This window comes from Strix aluco, chromosome 2, assembly GCF_031877795.1.
Source record: "Strix aluco isolate bStrAlu1 chromosome 2, bStrAlu1.hap1, whole genome shotgun sequence".
Lineage (NCBI taxonomy): Eukaryota > Metazoa > Chordata > Aves > Strigiformes > Strigidae > Strix > Strix aluco.
The window spans coordinates 99,954,899-99,971,794 of NC_133932.1; the positions used below are offsets into that span (position 1 = coordinate 99,954,899).

The following is a 16,896-nucleotide window of genomic DNA, read 5'->3' on the forward strand; positions in this document are numbered from 1 at the left end:
GAAGTAACTAAAAGGACATTAAAGAAAAACCCCAGCTCTTTTGCATTAAATCTGAGGGATTATTTGTCTTCCCTCTTTCTAAAATCCTACCTTATCAAATTACATTAACAAACTGGGATTTATGTCACCTTATTTCAAAATTACTGACTTTTAGACATCTAAGCCTGAAACAAACACTCTATGCTCTTCTATAATCAAGACAGAAACAGAAACAACCATAGTGCCATTTATTGGTCCTTTCTTCAAAGGTGAGGAATAGCTCTCTAGCACTCCTTGGTTTTTTGATGTCTGATTGTGGAGGAAGTTCTAGGATTCACCCTTTAGATGAAAAACTTTGGAAAAAGAATTCCACCAACACTGTCCAATATTGGTTCCAGATACATGAACTTCAATAACTTACCCTCTACTGTTAGAGTACCCATTTTGGATTCCAAGAAATCAAAGAGTGTGCTTGGTGCAGACGGTCTAGCGTTTCCTAGCTCTTCTTCATCTTCAGGTCTTATTCGGCCTCGGCCCTTGCCTTTACCTGCAAGCATCAGAAGTTATTTGTGAGTGGGAAATAAATAAGAAAAAAGTGTACACATTTTTAAATTTTATTTATAAAATGTTTGTATTTTCTACCTTTAAAAAATTCTGTTGTGGACAAAACAGATACAGGTATTTTCCATTTAAGGATATTCAAATGTGTGACTTCAAATTCAAAAATTTTGACAGGAATACAATACACAGAGGCCTTTTCTACGTATTTGCTTTCAGGTTTGCAATGCATTCTAACTTGCAGAAAAAAAACCATGCAGATACACCCTTCTGGAACTACATTAGTAATCCACCATACACAAACTCCTTTACTCATAAACACTGTTTTAAAGTATTTCTTTGAAAGTTTTACCTCTAGGTGGTGGTCCCTGAATGGGTTTCTGTTTACTGCTGTTCAGAAGAAAATTTAATGCCGCCTCTAGGCTGTTACTGTTATCCATAAGTGCCTGTCTTGCTGCTTCTTTGCTGAAACCCATCTCTGTTATGTGCTTTAGAGCCTTTTCATCAACCTGAAATAATAGGGTACACACAGAAGTAATCATTAGATATAACAGAGACTCTATAAAAACACAGGTTTTACTTTAATTTTTCATAAATTTTAAATTTAAACAGTATGTTTCACATATTTCAGTTTTATATAAAATCTTCACATATGATCTCTTAGGTCCAAACAATCACTTAGTAGAGGATTTTTTTAATATTATCATGATGATGATTTTTAGTTCATTAGTTTTCAGTCCTAATATGATGTGGTTTCAAGCACAAATCCCCCTAGTGTACCTCTTCCTTTGCTGTACACTGGAATAGTATGACAGAGTGTAATAAACTTTCTCTGAGATGAAAACTAAAAAGAATCTCTCAAAGTAATACTGGTACAAAAACTAGCCCTTTGTTCGTGTTTGAACCTTTTCATAACTTTTACAGAAAATACAAAACCCAGCTATATACTTCTTAAAACATGTAGAAAATTGAATCACTAAAGGTTCTGTAGAAGAAAGCAAAGAAATACAAACAATTTACTTCTGCAGAAATACAGGCTTTCTTATGCTAAACTGTATAGAGCGTGATGACAAAAAGGCAAAGCAGGAGTCACAGAGCATTAATTACAGAAAATAACCTTTCATCTGCACTGTGCTTTAAAGGACTTAAGTGAGAACTGCCTGTTCCAGTGCTGACAGACCTACATGCACTAAACATGAAATGGGACTAGGCCCTCTGTCCTTCCTCATCCCGTACCCAACCAAAACGGTGCCAGTTATCCATCTACTGCAACAGCTGTAACCAAATACATTCTTAAATGGAGTCCCATGAACATAACATTTTGCCTACAGGTTCCAAAATAGCCATATTGTGACCCTCCAAAAAAACATCCAAACCCAGCGGAATCTAACATCTAAAGATACACAACCCCTTCTTTCTCCCATTGCTTAGAAGAACACAAATTTTTATTGCTAGGATGATTTAAATTACAACTGTAGGAGAGTTGTATGACAAATGACATTTAACCCTTCCTCTCCCCCAGTTTTCACGGTCTTATGATGCAATTTCTCCAACCCTCTTTTCTCCTGATGTTTCAATACATCCACTTTTTGTCTCAATTCCAGCTACAGACTGTGCTCTGGGACAACAGCTATGAGCAGGTCTCAAAGGACAAAAAGGATTTTTTTGGCTACAACTCTGACATGCTCAGCTTTCATGTGGCCTTCTTCATTTCCAAATTCAACAATACTCTTAATTTAACTGTCCAAAGACTAAGTAAAGGAACAGCAATTTAAAAGGTCTTTGAAGACCAATGGGGCAGAAACATGATCTCAGTGTCTACAGGGAATCACCATCCCACTTGAGTTTGACTTCAAGTTGCCTAAATAGTGTCTTATTTTCATGACAGAATGTAATAGTTCTTCCTGTGGACCATTCCCTTAGATTCTTCTGCACGGCAACAAGCGTCCAACAGAGAGATGTACTTCCTCAGCAAATCTGCTTCACTCTTCTCCCCTTCGTAGGTAGGTAGCTGGTTTGGATGAGAAAAGCACTTCTAGCCATTACTGCTGCATCACCTCCTTTCAATGGTGGAAATTCTGTGCACAACAGCTACATTCAAAAACCAGTAGAAAATGAAGACTCATATATACAGTACCTGTACTCTCAGCTATGGATAAAAAAAATAATCTTGGATCAGTCATAATTTGAGACCCAAGGGAATGGCAATTTCCCAGACACAAAGACTGTTTGAGAAAGGAGGTAGTATCTGAAGTATCACTGGGTGTCAAAACCTCTTCCTTCAATTCATGTACACAGCACAAATCTTGCTTCTCCTGTACAAAACTGGAAAGATGAAGAAGATTGTAGGATATATCCTACAAGGACTATTAAAAGAGGAGGATGATTGACCTCTGCAATCTACTGTCTGTCTACGAATAAACAGGAAAAAGTCCTTCTTAGTTTCTTGTTTTGTAGGTAAAGATACAGTGCTTCAGGTTTCTCAGAAGGTAACACACCAGATGGATTAAAAACACTTAACCATTTCTAAATATACACACAAACCGATAATATACGTGATCTATCAAACCTTGGTATCACAATTCTAAAAAGACAAAAAAAATTGTTATCCATTGCTTTGAGATCTAAAAATCATTACTTATAACCAAAAAAGACTTTCTATACAGGCTTAGTGGGTTCATATTTGCTTCCTCTAAACAGCACCTAAATAAGTTAAATGACATAATACTAAGTTTTGTTAAGTTGGAAGTACTGCCATTTTACAGTGCAGTGCAAGATAAATTTCTTGCAGTTCACAGAAAAAACAGAAAACACAATACTTCAAACAATTATCGAATTTAAATTTTCTGGGGTTTTTTTTCTGGTTGCGGTTTTTGTCTGTCTGTTTAAGCCTATTTAGGTCAAGACAGCTGTCAAGAATGACAAGGTGTACCACTGGTGCTACAATCGGCAGAGGGGTGACTAAATGACCTCTTGAGGTCCTTTCAACCTGTATTTCTACAATTCTGTGTTGACATTTCTGAGCACAGTGCTGAAGGCAGCACTGCTGGAGGCTCTCCTTGCTGCGAGATGACAACACACACTACACAAACAAAATTATAACAGGCAATTACTGTTCCTAAATGTCTTTTCTTCTCATTGTTAAACCTTTGGTAAAAAGGTGGAAAATCTTCAACAATAAGTAAGTGATATCAACAATCGATATTTTAATACTGGTTTACTAAGTTACTACATTGTTGTGATGCCTTTTTCAGTCTTTCATCACTCAATTCAGAATCATTAATTGTTATTGCATACTTGGCAATTCCTCTCTGGAGTTTTCTTGATAACAAATACTTCCTCTATCGTTAACTTTTAGATTGCTGAAGTAATCAAAACAAAACTTCAATGACTGCTTATCTTATACCCACTTAATTCAATGCAGTGATCCCGAAGAACACTTCTCAGTAACTATAAAGTTATGAAATACATTGGAAGGTGATGTTTTGGATTAAGGGGAACAGTTCAGATTCTCCAATGGTAATCCACCTTACTCGAAAGGAAACATTACTTGTGACCACATAAGTGTGACATTCCCACGTCACAACAAAAGCATTTCTACTTTGTTAAACAACAGAGTACCACTTAGTTTTCACATCGTCAAAGAAATGGTTTAGAACAGATTCTTAAAATAAATGTTAAATTAATTTAGAAGAAAAGCTGCATTAAAATATTATTTTATGTGTTGAAATTGAAGGATTAAAGTCTTCCTGCCTAAAATGAATTAATAAATGTTAACATGAAAAACTTTTAAGCTTATTTAAACAAGAAAATGAGAATATACTGTAACATACACTTTTCTTTTGTGAGGACTTGGTTTTAAATTATACTGGATAAAACAACGTTGATTTTTTTTTTTCCCTACAAAAATCATGTTGAAATTCATAACTATCTCAGTAAGGTACAAAAGCACCCTAAGTATTCTAAACAGACTTCAAAATAAATTGAAGGGGAAGTCCTTATTCCTCAGAGTCATTTGGTTTTAATTTTGTTACATTTGGCTTTTGGTTTTTAATAATACACATTTAAGGTTCTGCTTAAGTCTTCCACCTTACCAGTTCTCGGTAGACACCTTCATTCTTTCCCTCAGGTTTTGTTATCTTCTCTTTCTGAAACAGTTCCCTGTTTCGATTCCCTCCAGCACTCACACTGAGATTACTTCTACTACTGCCACCACCTCCTCCAAAGGTCTTGGTCTTTAGATAAGCACAAAAAATAACATTTCAGTCAACAGAACTTATGAGAATAAGCCTTAATATTTAGCTAGTAGAAAGAGTGAAGTAAATTTGATGCAGATGTATTTTTTATGATTGTGCTTTGAATCAACAAAAAAAAGCACTAATTTACACACACACAAAATTTTTTAGGGTAGGTATTTTTTCCCTCTATGCCCAAATGAGGCTGTAAAAAGGGTATATAATTCTAGTTTTTATGACTTACCAAACAAATTTGAAAAATAAACTAAAAGGAAAACCAAGGGAGGACATAAAAACCTGACACATTAGAAGTGACCTTCCTAGCTATTCTTTCAGACTGAATGCAGGAAATTGTGGGCTTTTTGAGAACTCAAAAAAGCAGATGAAAACCAAAAACCTATATTTATTACTTAAATCTCATTAGCTAAATTGTAAAAACCACTTTTTCTAATAGTAGTATCAAATCAAAATCATATCTACAGTAAAATACTATGATACATTTATTAGCTCTACTGAAATAAGAACATACCCATCAATCCAAAAGGACACTCTATTTTTGATTTATCTTTTTAAAGATACATGAGTAGAATTACAATCAAGCAAATATCAGAAAGCATTTGTCATTTAAGAGAGAAATACTTAACAAGATCAATCACAGTAAGTAAAATGACTCAACACATGCATTCTAACCTCCTTGCTTTTTGCTACTTCTGCGATAGCAGCTGTTCTCTGCTTTTCAAATTCATCATTGTCCACAACAGTTTTTACAGTATTTGTCATTTGCAGAGTCTTTCTGCGATCAAGCTCTCTGCTATCCACTTGCACATGAGAGGCACATTTCTGAAAATACAAAAGAAAGTTTTAATTAACTTTTCTGTCTAGTCTCACTTGAAAAAAATAAAGTCTTATTCCCTTAGAGTAGCACAACTTACATAAAGAATATGACCATAAAAATGTACACCTAGGACATTTAGATGACTTTGCTGAAACCACACTCCTCTGGTCCACTAGAAAGGCCAAATCCAATGACTTCTACATTTTAAGGTTAGTTCATGATGTAGCTAGTACGATTCTTGTAAACACCTCTGGCATTTAAAGAAGCGACTAGGACTGGAGGAATCAAAGGCTCCGCATATTAAATAAAATTTCAAAGTTAAAATTGAGAGGAAAAATGTTAAATTGGCACAACAAAGTGACAGGATCAACAAAATTTTTTTAAAACAGGCACATTTTTTAGATCCAAGTCATCCTGATCTAATGTGTTTTCATAGCCTTTATCTAACTGGAACCAGGTCCTGTAGATACCATGATACAGGGTTTTTTTTTCTATAAAATGACAACAAGAAGTACACTATACCTGCCCAAAAGGTACAAAAGGGGGAGGGCCACCTTCCGTTCCAATGTTACTCCTATTGTGTTTTGCTAAACTCTGTAAAATAAATTTGTTGATTAATAAATAGCAAACAAAAAAGATTATATAATAAATGTCTCTATTTCAGAAAGTATATGAAATTAGCAAGATGAACATTTTAAGCATAAAAAATAATTATATACTCAAAATCGTGGGGCACAACTTAAGGAGAAGGTTGGATGAGAGGCAGGATGATGACAAGAATTATGAAAATTTGCAAAATCATGAAGGCAACACATACAGCATATGCAGAAAATTCAGTTATATACCAGAATCTACACTAACATAACAAAGCAGCACACAAATAGGCAGCAGATGTTTCTTTACATAGCGCCTGGTGAACTTACTGCCACTAGAGGTTGTAACGGCATAGTTTCAGCATGTTTCAAAAGGGATCAGAACTCAGCCTAGAGAAGGTAAGGTTCAGGGGATCTTATCAATGTATACAAACATCTGAAGGGAGACTGTGAAGAAGATGGAGCCAGGCTCTTTTCAGTGGTGCCCACTGACAGAACCAGAAGCAATGGGCACAAACTGAAACACAGGAGGTTCCCTCTGAACACCAGGAAATACTTCTTTTACCATGAGAGTCATAGGTTGCCCAGGGAGGTTGAGGACTATCCATCCTTGGAAATATTCAAAAGCTGTCTGAACATGGTTCCGGGCAACTGCCTCTAGGTGGTCCTGCTTGAGCAGGGGGGCTGGACCAGATGACCTCCAGAGGTCCAACCTCAACCATTCTGCGAAATTCATGAACCCATGCATAAGCAAATACTGAAAGGACTAGTTAGGATTGTATCCCCTGGTAAAACATAATACAGCAATTCTGGATGCCAAGGCTGTTTAAGAGCTCCGGCTGTGTGCTCTCCCTAAAAAACATCTCTTTTTGCTACTGTTGGAAACAAAATACTGTGCCACTAGGAAATTTCCCCTATGGCCTTATGATAAGTACAGTACACATACTAAACTGATCAGAAGATCTTTGGATTGCAAAGACCATAACAATAAGCACAACAATTACTGATTATGCAGTATCTATTGAAGTGCTCTAAACTCTTAGCCACAATCAGGCAATCAGCGACCTAGGCTGGAAAACAAAGTATTCCCAAATAATACAAATTACTAGTTCTCAACAACAGCAAAAAGATGAATTTGTAAACCATTGCATTAAAATATCTGTTCATAGTTGATATGCTTTTTCTCCTTCTTTACAAATTGTGACAACAGCAGAAACCTGCAAGAGAATCAAATTCACTAGAATCAACATTTAGTTATGTGTTAATTATATTACACAAAAATATTTGGTTTCAGAAGTAGAAAAAGAAGAACAGGTCCTTAATGCTGTTTAAATGCTTCAAAATTGCATTTCCTATAATGCATATGTTTTATTATCTTCATTTCTTATTGTCCCTTTTTTCCCACTGGAACAGTCATGCATGATTACCTACATCATTTACTACTCCCCATTGGCACAGAAAGTTTTAATTACTTAAGGCTGCATATGACATTTACCTATATACGTATTACCCTGATCTAAAATTGATTTAATTCCATCATGTGAAAACTGTAGTATAAATGTAAATATGCTTTAAGTCATTATACTATCAGAGAATGTCTTAAAATAAGTAGATTAATTTGGCTAACTAATACCTAAATCCAAACTTTTGGTCTGCTCTTTTCAAGTTAACTACTTTTATTCAGGAACCAAAGACCATTTTCTAAATCTTTTATGGTTATTAATTCCTTTCAAGGATGAAAAAAAAGAAAACAAAAACCTTTTCCTCATGCCTTGGAGCAAAAAACACTGAAAAAGTATTCAATAAATTATTCAAAACGAAGCACTTAGAAGTGCAAAAATCATAAAATTTTTCTGTTGTAGCTTCAACCTGTTCACTTGAAGTGCTGCCTTAGAATTACAAGCTAACCAAGTGCTGATCATTGTAGCACGCTCATACCTTCCCATATCTATTAACTGAAGCAGCACAGTACAACAGTGATTTCATGGCCAAGCTGCTTTGCTTCCCCAGGGTAGGCACTCTAGGTCCAATAAATCCTACACTTTTTTTTTTTTTTTTTTTTTTCTATCTAGAGAAATGTAGCCAGTTCTGGAATGAACTGAATTAAACTGTAATAAAAATATTTATGGGATAGCTTAAGGATTCAAGCATTTGGTCATAGTTAATTCCTCATGTCTTATAATCAGGAAGAACATGCTTAAGTTTAAGGTCACACTTTTTTTTTCTTCCTTTCCCAAATCAGAATCAAGGAAACACAAACAAGAAAAAGACTCTTCCAAACTACTGCTCAAACATGTAATTTGGCAAACAGCAAAAAAGCACTGAGGAATTGACTGCATATTTACTAACATTTAGCTACACAGATTTTGAATCTAACAATGTATTGCATAAAATTGTTATCCAGAATAAAAGACCTCTGCCTAACGGTAAATAACAGCCTTCACACTTTCTTCTCAGGTAGCATTGAGAGGTGAGAGCAACTGCTTTGGAAATTAAATTTCACTTTGCACTGAATAAAAAGCAAACACGCAACAAGAACAGTATTTTTTAACTTAAATTTGCTTGCAGCACAGCAGTAAATATCATTTATAATAAACTTTGTTATAAATACGTTTAGTATGCTTCTTCTACCTTTTTCTGCTGTATTTGGATTGTGACATTAAAAAAATATTTCCTAGGGAAGCTCTTAAGAAACAAGGTTTACAATATGAGACTGAACTGCTAGATATTATATATTATACCCTCACACGTCTTTCTAATACGAGTTTTGAAGTATACATAAAACTATTCCCTTTTCCCATTGGTGACCTCAATATTTAGCCCCATCTTCACCAAAATAGAAAAATCGTTAGGCACACTAGAGAACTTTACTTTCAGATAATCCATAATGTGACAGATTCTATGTTTTAAAAATATAAGGGCCTACCAGTCTCACCAATCACCTCAGCGAAATTTGCTTGAGCCTTTACTTACATATCATCTGATATTTTGATTAATAGCAATACAAAGTACTCTTTCTTCATAAGAGGGCTACCAGCAATATCTCACTAATACTGATCCCCACTGACTGAAACACCAGTTGCCACCGAGGAACACTATGAAGCAGTAATTATTTGGAACTGTATTCTCATCTGAAGAAGTCCATAACACATTATATTTCCAAGTAGTCTAGAAAAAGGATCACACAGTAACATTCTCATTTACTCCTTCCTTATTTATTTACTGTCACTTAAACAGTGACCAAAAAAAATCTGAAACTTCTAGGCAAGAACTACCTTATGATAAAATCGAATGCTACAAGGAATACTACATTTACTCCTCATGGAATGTGATACTGCATTCATTCCACATACACAATATTTGTAGTAAGAGTCTTTCATTACTGAAACTTGATTTCTCCCGAAAGCAATTTCAAACATCATTCTGAATGGAACAAAATGGTAATGCAACTACGCAACTAGAAGCTGACTGGTAGGTCAAAGGACAATAATTTAAGATAGGACAAACGAATTCAGAAATAAAGTTTCGTAATATAATTTGACTTAATAGCACCAACTTTTTTAATAAATAGAAAATAAACTTGTTTCATCATCTACATAAGAAGCCAAATTAAGACTTCTCAGACATTGTAGTGGAAAGAAAAAAAAACAACTGGCTTCAAACCAAATAATTTGAAATAGTCACACAAATACAAGTTTTCTGTCTTTTTATGTAAACACAGTTCAGCATTTCATTTAAGCTTCAGCAGCAAGATTAGACAAGGAGTGGTAACGTCCTCGCTCAAATACCTAGGAATTGACAATCTTGTTTATTTGTCAACCATTCTCTTCTGCAAAGCCTTCCAAACAGGACAGAAAGATTGAGTTCATGAAGAAACTGCTATCGAAGTAGCATCTGGCTTCTGTAGACTTGTCTGAGTCCTATCTGTCTAGCTGTCAGTCCAGATATAGAACTGGAACTATGATTTCCAGCGGTCATGGTTCACCTGTCCAAACTGATTTCTTGTCACCCACAGCTTTTCTGACATGGCCACATTCATGCTGGGAACCTAATCATGTGCTGTGAGATGGTCAACAAGAAAAAGAAAATGATACTCTAGCAAACTGCAAAATGAAGCCAGAGAATTGAGGGGATAGCAACAGGCAATAGTTAACTTTCTATTATTACCTTAACAGAGTAAATTACTGAAAACTTAATTACCTCTCTTTTAAACATATCTCATAAAGCCAACAGAACTGGCTAACAACAAGTGCTGAATTTGTTGTAGTCAGCAGCACATCAGTGGCTATTAAATGGTTTGCTGTCTTGTAAACAGAAACTGTTCTATTTCTTGACACTGACTTCAAAAACAATTTAGTGTTTATAAAGCAACATTTATTTGTTGAAGTCCAGATAGAAGAAACATGAAAACAGACTGTTCAAAATACCACCAAGAAAGCTAACCAATACTATTGACCCTTCTCTTATGAATTCGATGGCATTCTTAAGAATGTGTTAAGGTCAGTGTCTCTCCTCCATCCCAATCAATCTTAAAACTTGTATGTTTTTTAACTGGAAAGAGAACTCACAAGACTTCATACTAAATATTAATAAAACTGATAAAATGGGATGTATCTGCTGTTGACCCCAGAACCTTCTTTTTAATCAAACAGGCAGCTTCATTTAAAATCAGGAATGTTTTTGAAAAATTATTTTCAACTACAAAAGTACAAAAAGGATGCCAAAGAGAGCTACTGGAAGAACACTGTGTAACTCAAACGTTCAAATAAATTTTGTCCCAGTTTGCTCAAATCTATAAACTGCAAACACCGAAGAAGGCTAGCCATAACAAACACAACTGTACCAAACTTAGCATCAGCAATAACACAAGAAGTATTTTACATAGAAATGACTGTCATGTTCGTAAGCAGTTACTCTGTTTCAGAGACATGGACGTAAAAACAGAGATGATTGTGGTAGTAGTAGTGATAGTTGATCTGGCAAGTATTTGGAATTAATGGTAGCAGGGTCACAACTTCGTGCCCTAAGAACTTCCACTCATTTGTGAAGAAATGTATGAAAAAGTCTTCCTACAGCAACTTTTGTTCTATTGGGACAGGAACCAGGCCAAAACAGATTAAAGGGGCTTACAACTATTTATGGCTTGTTGAAAGATTTTAAAACCTCCAATTGGTCTTTCTAATCACAAATTTACCTAAAGCACTGATGAAATCTGTAATACAGAATTCACTCTTAAGGTTACCAATTTCAATGCTTTCCATACACTTACTATAGTTTTTGCCTTAAAAATATACAGTCTGCAAATGGTAACAGTAAAAGGCATAATTCAATAATATTTTGGTACCAAACACTGGTTAGGAAAGCAACTACCCATGACTGCACTAAAATAAATTTAATACATTTGATTAATGTTTTCAATCCCTGCAGACTACAGAAGTAATGAGTTCTCATGGAAAGATCATTTATAATTTGTTCATTTGAAACACCATATACAAGAACTATTTACATATATTTGGCTGCATCCCTAAAAATATTGAGACAGTAAAGTTCTGAAAGCTTATCATTGAAAGTTCAAGTCAACACATTAAGCTTGCTGTAATTAAATGTAGTATGAATCCTGTAAGACAAGCATTTCCACTGGTGTTACCTCACCCTTTGTAATTCCCACTTTTCTATAAGATGCTCCACTTCACCTCCAAGAACTGCTGTGTTACTGTCATCCAACAGCAAGAATCCATTTCTCACTTCAACAGTGCCTGAAAGCTTTATTTTTGTTCCAGGTGGAGTGTTCAAGCTAGAAGTAAAAACAAAGCCAAATATTTCAAATTCATTTATTAATATTCTGCCACCAAAAACATATACTCTTATACTTCCAACAGTGTCATATTTCATAATAAAAAATTAGCATCAAAAACCTCTGTAATAATTCCTTCAGTATCCGCAGTACTTCTCAACAGCTTTATTGGAACACTTCCCATTCAGTACACAAAAATGCCATATTGCAAATTAGATTCTAACAGAGATGAATGCTTGCAAATTGTCTGTTTGGTTAAAATCCAGTTTAACAATACCAAACTAAGTATGTGATTTGCTTAGACTAACAAAAGCGATCTCAAAGTCAGTTATCTAAGAATAAGGTCCTCGTCCTAGGATGTATTTATAGTTAATAAATAGAGGATCTCCAGATGATTAATAATCTCATTTGGTTTAGACACTTAACTGAGGAGGAAAAAAAAAAAGCTGTTAGTAAAGAAGCTTTCTATACATTACTAACAACCAGGACTTTACCAGAATAAATGTAAAAACCATGCATCTTGTAGTGCTGCTTCTCTCACCACTCTATCATTTAAAAACATACGGTTGCTCTCTGTGGTCAACTCCCACAAGGAGGTAACTTATCTTCTTCTCATGTCAATCTACCCTATGAAAACCAACAGCAGATGCATAAAAGAATCACCCATCTCCAACCCTTAATTGAAGTATATGACAAGCAGCACAAGCTGTAAACTGATTTGTCTTGTGAGAAACAGGACACAGTCAGTTATAAGCTTTCAACTGAGAGACAATAACCATTTTAAAATATGCTGAAGCTATCATTGCAATCACAGGACCATACCACATGGTGAAGAACATTCACAGTGGAGTCAGCCAATTTCAACACTAGTGGCATTAACCTTAGCAATATTAAAGAATTTTTAGTATTGTACTGATAAAAGCAAAGACAATGAAATCATAAAAAACAGACAAGAAAGAAATACGGCAAAAAATGAAAATTATGCGAAGGGGGCAGAGGGATAAATGGAAACCCTAGTCATGAAGAACTTATTTAGAAGAAAACCATGGGTTTTATTCATTTATCTAAAGAAACACTATGTACTTAAACAACATATTATTCCAGGTTAATGGACCAACTTCGAACCTGAAACAACCACAGACAACAAATTAAATTTTCATACAGTGTTACTTGAAAAGAAGAGCTCACATCATGACTAGTGTGATGTATTCCCTGACATTTTTGAGATTTTATCTAAAAGCTTTCAAATTATGTCTTCTGCTGGGTATTGTTCTTTAAGTATTTCATGATCTAGAATCTACTTACAGAGGAGCCTGTTTGCCTTCCTTTTCTGGTCTCTTTATATTCACATTGGAATATACTATTCGAAGTTCTGCTGGCTCAAGCTAAAATTAAAATACCATTAAGTGTTCTACTTTTTAGACAGCACCACTCTAAACTGCAAGCTGGCTCCTGCTCAGAAGGAGCAATTTAACAGTAAAAGATGACATTCAAAAATGAAGTACATATCTATATCTAACTGTTGCAGCTAGCAGAGAGAGGAAGAAGGTTCTTTTTTAAACCAAAGGCATCTGAATTAGAGTGAAGAGCAAAGCACACCATGACTCCAGAGACTAAACACTAGAGATAATTTTCAGCATCTTCATAACCAAACACATAAAAAATCCCCACGTTCAACAGTAATTATCCCTCTTTCCCTTCATTTTTAACTGAGAAAATATTTACTAATTCAATCCAAGTTAAAGCCTTGCCCATGGTAAAGCAGCAGTAGTTACATTAAATTAGGTGTGTCAGGCCTGTGACATTCCTGCTACCAAAGTCAGGCAAAAGATCTACTACTACAAAAAATTGGGAATTTGGCTCAAGCTTGCACACACCCAAATTGCTGCATGATGCCCTGTCAACTCTGACTCAGCAGATGGCTATAGAAATCCGATTTCTTCCATCATGTACTTCAGCAAAGCAGTACTGTAAATTACACTGATATACACCGTTGCATGCTGAATTTAAGGTCCTCCTTTATACACAAAAGTCAAACAGGAAGTCTGTTTTGTCAAGTAATTTTTCTATATATTACTAAGGACACTTCCATTACTTTAAGAACATTTAAGTATTAAATCAAAACTTTGAAAAGAAAGTTGTTCACCTTATTTTTGACATGCTACTGTATTCTATAGCTGTGCAGCTTGTGTGTCCATCAGTCATCTGTAAACGTAACATTCTGGGAGCAGCCTGAGATTCTTCATTATCCTTTGGTGCAGCAACATTGCGTATTTTCTGTATTTGCAGAACACATGGCCCTTCCAGCTACATATGCAAAACAGAAAAGACAAAACTGTTAACACCATTAAGCAAACACCCTGTAATATCTAGACACACTAACAGATGCCTCCAGGCAAAGGAAAATGTAATTTGATCAGGCGGTCATGTTCAATTTCTATCACTCATGTACTGTATGTTCTAAAGCATGGTAAAAATGGCTTTTTCAGAGAAACAGCTGTGATGCTTCATACATCTCTGTGATACCAATTATGGAAAAGAAGTGAATGAAAAGAGTTGGGAGGGCAAACAAACAAACAGAAACATAAATATTGTCACTTCCAACATACTATGGAGTCCAGATAAGATTTCACATGCTGTACCAGAGGGTCTCATTGACAAAGTGTCTAAAGAAAGAAAAAAACAGCTTTGAAGACTATCTGGTTGTATTAAGAGTACATTTCAAATACAACTGCTTTGTAAACACCAACTAGAAACACAGCTTCTTCAAACAGAGGTGCAATCAGAACGTAACATCATCAAGGGACATCGTTATCTGCTGGTTACCTAAAAACGAAGCATATAAACACCATGGCTTATGTTACTAAAAAAAAACAAAACCAAAAACCACAAAACTCCAAAACCAACCAACCAAACCACTTCACCACATTTCAGTTATAGCTGAGTGCACTGTCATTCTGATCCCTTTTTATTTCTCAGAATAATCTGTTGCTGCTCAACTATCTCTAGCACCTAAGAGACTAAGAGACAGCAGAAAAGATGAAAGAGACAGCAGAAAAGATTAAAAAGTGCACATTTCATCAGCTTCTTCCCTTTAAGCAACAGACTAGGTAGCCCAGAACACAAAATGAAATCACATAACCACATAATAAGTATATATACAAAGAAAAGAGAAATGAATAAATATAAGAATAGAAGGAGTGACACTAGATAAATTAGAGGATGAGGAAACAGAAACTTTATTTAGGATGAGAATAAAAGAGAAAGGAAAACACTTTGGAATACCAACAAAGCATGAAATTATACTAAGAGGAGGAAAACAGTCACTAAAATAAGCAAAAGCGGCACCCTACAGAGTTCACTTCTTAAATGGTTTTGTGATCTTGAGACAATAGCCAGTAATATTAACTAAAATTTCTATGTCATTTTCCTTTTCTTGACAGTTTCAAATAAATCTAAAATTTGAAGGCACCTGCACTGTTTATGACTTCAAATCCAACCACAGAAATACAGTACTTGGGAAGGAGGATTTCTCAAAAGCTGAAGAAGTTGTTTGTTTGGAGTCTACTGAAACCTGAAGCTTTCTTTTTTTCTTCAATACTGAATGTTTGAAGAAAAAAGCATAAATAAGAAGAGCATTTTTTGCAGATGCTGACTGAAACTTATTTCTTTTAATAACAATTAAAAGACTAATTCTGTTTCTCATACAAATGGAATTTTTTTCCTCTTTATTTCAACAGAAGCAAAACTGGATAATGCATAGTATGAAAACAAGTTCCCCTCCTCTATCAGTTAACTACAGTAAAGAAGCCACACAAAAAAAACCCCAACTCTTCCAGATTTTTTGTACAGAATGATTCTTTCTATACTAGTGAATGAACCACAGTGCCACACTCATGGGTTGCTCAAACAAAAGTCTACACTTGTCATAAATTAACATTAACAGTTTTTAACATTATACAATGTTTTCAAAGTAACGGTGAAGAAACACTAGGCAACTGAGAAGCTCTTCTAGTTAACCACAGCTAGGTTTGTCACTCAGAGGACTAGCAGCTTTACTATGATGGCAATTTTCTTTCACAAATGTTGAGCAAATTCTAGGTACTTGTTTTTGGTTTTGAACAATGTTTTGGCAGATTCCCTAAGAACTCTGCAGTGCAAAGAAATCAAGGTAAGCTAACTATGAATATACATGCCAATATGTTCAGGGTTTTGTGTCTACAGTGTCAAGCATACACTACAATAAAGCAGAGCTGCGTATTTGTTGAGCTTGGACAATAGCGTCTACTTCAACAAAGAAAATTACATGTAACTTCAGAAAACAGGTGCAAAAGAGAAATGGAAGTATGTAGTTTTCTCAAATATACACCAAAATAACACCACAACTATTTGTGTGGACTTAATCATGACCTTGGAGCATCCACATTTCCCAGTCCCAGTTCAGCTCATTTCCCTTCTCATCACATAATGAGCACATGGTGACAGGAGAGAAGAAAGTCAGTTTTCCTGCAGAACAAGGACAACCATCACTGGATTCCAGGTGAATCCAGAAGACCTATGCTGGTAGTCCTTGTGTGGACTATTTTAAAGTGTCATTGTGAGGACCAAGACAGGAAAAAAATTCTAGCAAATTATCAAGTGTCCTAAGTAGTAAGGTTATGTCCTAAGTATTAAGGCTGCGAGTTCCTTTCCATTATAAAAATGCAGCTTTCAGTTCCCATACTAACACTTTGAATACTTCATACATTAATGTTGGATATATAGACAATTTCTGTACAAACCTCAACCACTGTGATCCTGTGACTGTTTTCTTGTATACAATCCAATATTATTCTTTAGCTAATGCCTTCATTTTTAAGTTCCAAATACTATAGCTGTAGCTTGCTCTCTCCACAAGTATTT

The 16,896-nt window shown here is 35.1% G+C and overlaps 1 protein-coding gene across 3 annotated transcripts in view; it reads right to left on the bottom strand.

The window, feature by feature from the left end:
- TDRD3 (tudor domain containing 3) overlaps positions 1-16,896 on the bottom strand; it is a 120,779-nt gene that overhangs the window by 44,329 nt on the left and 59,554 nt on the right. For all 3 annotated transcript variants that reach the window (XM_074815565.1, XM_074815568.1, XM_074815567.1), the window contains 7 exons: positions 14,141-14,301; positions 11,853-11,994; positions 6,130-6,201; positions 5,463-5,612; positions 4,632-4,772; positions 890-1,046; positions 401-526 (listed from right to left, as the gene is read on the bottom strand). In XM_074815565.1, the coding sequence (XP_074671666.1) occupies positions 401-526; positions 890-1,046; positions 4,632-4,772; positions 5,463-5,612; positions 6,130-6,201; positions 11,853-11,994; positions 14,141-14,301 (949 nt within the window). The remainder of the gene's footprint in view (positions 1-400; positions 527-889; positions 1,047-4,631; positions 4,773-5,462; positions 5,613-6,129; positions 6,202-11,852; positions 11,995-14,140; positions 14,302-16,896) is intronic.